Source organism: Etheostoma cragini, chromosome 1, assembly GCF_013103735.1.
Source record: "Etheostoma cragini isolate CJK2018 chromosome 1, CSU_Ecrag_1.0, whole genome shotgun sequence".
Taxonomy (NCBI): Eukaryota; Metazoa; Chordata; class Actinopteri; order Perciformes; family Percidae; genus Etheostoma; species Etheostoma cragini.
In genome coordinates this window covers 33,702,450-33,707,529 of record NC_048407.1, presented here as the reverse complement: position 1 = coordinate 33,707,529, position 5,080 = coordinate 33,702,450, and the positions used below count along the sequence as shown (strand labels likewise).

The 5,080-nt window shown below is 44.8% G+C and overlaps 1 protein-coding gene across 1 annotated transcript in view; it reads right to left on the bottom strand.

Moving 5' to 3' along the window:
• The window catches only part of LOC117955507 (serine/threonine-protein kinase BRSK2-like), a 94,862-nt gene that overhangs the window by 19,948 nt on the left and 69,834 nt on the right, over positions 1 to 5,080 (bottom strand). The window contains exons 6-7 of the mRNA XM_034890083.1: positions 3,010 to 3,083; positions 1,151 to 1,219 (exon numbers count right to left, since the gene is read on the bottom strand). Coding sequence (XP_034745974.1) covers positions 1,151 to 1,219; positions 3,010 to 3,083 — 143 coding nt within the window. The remainder of the gene's footprint in view (positions 1 to 1,150; positions 1,220 to 3,009; positions 3,084 to 5,080) is intronic.

Here is a 5,080-nt window from a genome sequence, read left to right as displayed (position 1 = left end):
GTAGCAGGACGTAGCGGGACGTAGCAGGACGCAGCAGGATGTAGCAGGACGTAGCAGGACGTAGCAGGGCGTAGCAGGGCGTAGCAGGACGTAGCAGGACGTAGCAGGACGTAGCAGGACGTAGCAGGACACTGCAGTGTAGCAGTTTGAACATGGCATCCCAGAACATGCATCCTGTCTTTAATTCAGTCCCGCCCGGTGTAGAAAACACGCACCGCACGTCCAAGAACAGGAAATCTGGCCTCCAGCGAGACGTTTCACGACATCACAGCGTCCGCTCGTTCCTCACACACACGAGGGATGCTTCCAGAACAAGCAGATGATAGATTATAGATTTTTGTATTTGTAACATACACGTTCCTGTCATATGAAGTATTTGGATGTTCCCTTTCAATCCCAGCTCGTGTGTTTGTCTCGAGACATTTCAGAGACTCCTCTTCTACGGGGATCGTAAATAAAGAGTTCATTTAGCATTTAAGGTCGTTTTCACACGTCAAAGTCCGGGCCGATGTCCGAAAACAGCGTTTGGGATTTAACCCTCGTGTTGTCTTCCCGCCAACCTGAACATTTTAGTTTTTCTGATTTTCTCAGTGTTATGGTTATCTTTTTCAACCTTTTGTGGCTTTCCCCCAGAATTTAGTCACTTGTTTTTACTTTTCACCTTTTTTTTTTTAAGACTTTTTCTGAGCCTTTTGAATTGTTTGTGAGTTTTTCCCAAAAATGTAAAGCCGTTGGATGGAAGCCTGATTTTTCTTCACAGGAGTTTTTTTTAACCAAAATTCTGATAATTCGACTGACAAGTGGATGGAAACCTATCTAATGTTCTGCTTAAACAGACGCCATGGCTTCTAGAGATGGCGTGCTGTAGCGGCGGGACTTAAGTAAACATTCTGTATTTATATATCATTTCTAGTCTTAACACACGTTTACACTCCGGTGGTGCAGCATCGGGGGCCACTCAGGGTTCAGTGTCTCGCCCAAGGACACTTCAACATGGACAGGGATTGAACCACCAACCTTCCAATCGGCAGGCGACCGCTCTACCACTGAGCCACAGCTTACAGGTCGGACCCATCAGTCTGTTTTGGTGTAAATGATCCACTTTAAGGAACAAGGTCCCTTTATTTACAGCTGTTCTCACGGTACTCACCACTAGCAGTGCAAACAGGATGACTCCACAGCTCCACGCGTCGGCCTTCCTCCCGTCGTACTTCTCCCCCTGGTTCAGAGGGACAGAGACACGGATGAGACAACATAAACTCTCCATTCATCTCTGTTTTACACACTGTAAATCAGCTCTGGCGTCTCGCTGCGCTTAATGGAAAAAACACGCCCATATACGGATGGACCTGCAACGTCAACATCAGCAATTTGCGATGCTGACTGCGTTGTAAGAGTTATTTTAGGATGTCTTTGAATTTTCTTTTTCGGACGTACCAAACCGTCTTCGTCTGCTGTACCGTCATTTCCCAAAAAATGACTGATAGGTGGAATGTTTAAGCATTCATGTTGTCACATGTATTTCATCTATTCTAAGGATCTTTGTTTAGTTTTGAGGTAACCCTGTCCCCCAGTCTAGACTAGACTGGGATGTGTGACTCTATTAGAAGTGTCTTCCATATAAGGAGTAGTGTGAAGGTAACACTGCCCCACAGAAATAGATAGAAGAATGTAATAAAAAGCAGTTATTCTGATGTTCAGGAGTCATTCTCGTGTGTGTTGTGTGTCTCATGCTCCCATGCTGGCATGAGAGTGTGTTCACTGTGTGAATAAATGTCGTTAACTTGAAATCATCGGACTCGTCATCTTTGAAAGGAGTGTATTCTAGATGCTAAAACCACTGTTTATGAGCATGGAGTCTGGTGGGTTTAGTGAATGCTATCCTTAAAAAAAGGATCTTGCTCTTTAACAGAAAGGTTAGAAATCCTTAGAAATCCTTTTCTTTAAAGTTGTCAGACACTTAGAATATTAATCCGAGTCGGTCAATAACAAAACAAGCACTTCTAAGAATTTTGATTTACAAGCTGCACATTTGTCCTTTTCTTACATCGTAGCTTGTTTTGCCGCTAACGACTGCAGCGATCTCCCTTTATACTGGACCAAAGTCACAGATTTAAATTAATGCTAAATATCTTTTTATAGCCAAAGGTTCTAATTGTTATTATTATTATTATTACTGTTAATATTGTTATCGTTAAAATGTCTTATATACTGTATTTATAATAAAACTGATGCTGGAAATTCCTTGCAGGAGTTATCTGAAAAGCATAAATAAAGAGAAGTCTAAGTCTGAGGGTAAATCTGAGTCTGAGTCTCAGTCTAAGTCTGAGTCTTAGACTGATGCTAAGACTGAGTTTGAGTCTGAGACTGAGTCTAAGACTGAGTCTGAGTCTGAGTCTCAGTCTAAGTCTGAGTCTTAGACTGATGCTAAGACTGAGTCTGAGTCTGAGTCTAAGACTGAGTCTTAGACTCAGACTTAGACTGATGCTAAGACTGAGTCTGAGTCTAAGACTGAGTCTAAGACTGAGTCTAAGTCTGAGTCTGAGTCTAAGTCTGAGTCTAAGACTGAGTCTAAGTCTGAGTCTAAGACTGAGTCTGAGTCTGAGTCTAAGACTGAGTCTAATTCTGAGTCTGAGTCTAAGTCTAAGACTGAGTCTGAGTCTTGTTGTTCCCATCTGGTCCCAATAGGGACCAGGTTGGACCTTTAGCTCAAACCAAACATACGCTTGTTTGCTGTCCAACAGACAAAAATAAAGAAATACGGGAACAAAATGGACAAAAGAAATGCAAGACTGCGTAACAAATAGCTGTTCTTCTAAGTGTGCACAGAGTGTATTTGAACTGAGTGTGTGTGTGTGTGTGTGTGTGTGTGTGTGTGTGTGTGTGTGTGGGGGGGGGGGTCCAAAGACCGCAGGAGCAGCGAGTGAATGACTGCAGAGAGGAAGGAGCAGTGATGTAAGAGCCATCGTGGAGAGTGCTGTTACTGAATGAAAGGAGCGCAGCACTCACCCTGATGACCTCGGGGCAGGCGTAGTGCGGAGACCTGGGGAAGAGCCAGAGACAGGAGGTTATGGAGGAAAGGACTCGCAGCGTTACACAACACCACGCACGCCATCAGCTGGAGAACGACCACGCAGGTCACACGTCACCACAACCTTCTCTGAGGAAGAAACATGGACCACTTTCCCCGGAAATCCAGGAAAATACTAGACTTTTACTGCATGATTTTTATGTTTTTGTTAGCTAAGTCGGTGTTATGTAACTCAAAATGAAACGGCCTCGAGCTGATGAAACTCCAGAGATGAAGGCTCATCCTGTTGGGTAACATACCACCAATTCCTAAATGTGACCACCACTAAAGTTTTCTATCGAAGTTTTTAACTTTTTTTAAATGTTTTTGTCTCTTTTTCAACACTTTTGACGTTTTTTTCAATGTTTGTCAACGTTTTCAACACTACGTAACACTAACTTATGAACTATTTTTACAGTTATTTTTGGAATTTATGGTCAATAAACCTCATTTATAGGAAATTATACCTAATGTTTGAGTTAGAAAAGCAGAAATGAGGAATTTTTGAGACTAAAATTAAAGGAATGGATGTTGATTATAATCACAGACTGGAATATGTCAACTTTTACTCAATACTATTTCAAAAACACTTCCATTTGATTCATTAGTTATGATCTCATGGACCAGAGTCTGGTAGGACCGGGATAACAGACCAGAGTCTGGTAGGACCGGGATAACAGACCAGAGTCTAGTAGGACCTGGCTAATGGACCAGAGTCTGGTAGGACCAGGCTAATGGACCAGAGTCTGGTAGGACCAGGCTAATGGACCAGAGTCTGGTAGGACCGGGCTAATGGACCAGAGTCTGGTAGGACCGGGATAACGGACCAGAGTCTGGTAGGACCTGGCTAATGGACCAGAGTCTGGTAGGACCAGGCTAATGGACCAGAGTCTGGTAGGATCGGGCTAATGGACCAGAGTCTGGTAGGACCGGGCTAATGGACCAGAGTCTCGTAGGACCAGGCTAATGGACCAGAGTCTGGTAGGACCGGGCTAATGGACCAGAGTCTGGTAGGACCAGGCTAACGGACCAGAGTCTCGTAGGACCAGGCTAACGGACCAGAGTCTCGTAGGACCGGGCTAATGGACCAGAGTCTGGTAGGACCGGGCTAATGGACCAGAGTCTGGTAGGACCCAGGCTACCAAAAGGTCACCTACACCCTACACCCTATACCGATAGGGAAAACCCTGATCTCCGACTTGAGGAGAGAAAACGCCTCTCTAGCAACAGAAATAAGTTATTAGAGTAAACGTTGGACATTTAAGGGGACATGAAGCATGAAGATAACACAAACATCTGTAAGTGGAGGGGGGTTTTAACAAATGCTTCAGATTTTCCCAACGTGGGTCGGAGATCCGTGCGTCCTCTGAGTGATGGAACAATCTCCCTCCGTGAGGATTCATCACGGCGAACGAAGCAGAGCGCACGGCTTCCTGTCAGCGTTGCACTGAGGCGCGTCTCCCAACGTAAACACACACTCCATCACTGCCAGCATCCTACTTCATTATGCTAATGCGTGTGGAACCAGTCGATGTGAACTCCTCAAACACACTCGCACTAAAGTACACTTACTGCAGTCTAATTACACCGGAGCAAGTGTTCCTCCTTCCTGCTCGAGGAGACGTGTCCGTGAGACATTTACAGGATCCATCAGAGGTTATTCTTCAAAACTGTCCTCATCACTGAGGTGTGGAGAAGAATCTGACACACGGACTCAGTGTTCACTCAGTGGGACGCCTTTTTATCGCCTTTTTATTGCCTTTTTATCGCCTTTTTGTCGCCTGTTGTAGCCTTGAGTTGCTTTTTTGTCGCCTTTTTCTTATCTTTTTGCCGCCTTTCGCTGCATTTTGGATATCCGTCCCCGTCCTCTGTCTCTATGTCGGCGCTCTAACCTGCGGCTGATTTCTGAGGACTATGGTTACCTGGTCCTCTGGTCTCTGCAGGGTAAATCCAGACAGCTAGGTAGACTATCTGTCCAATCTGAGGACTATGGTTACCTGGTCCTCAGGT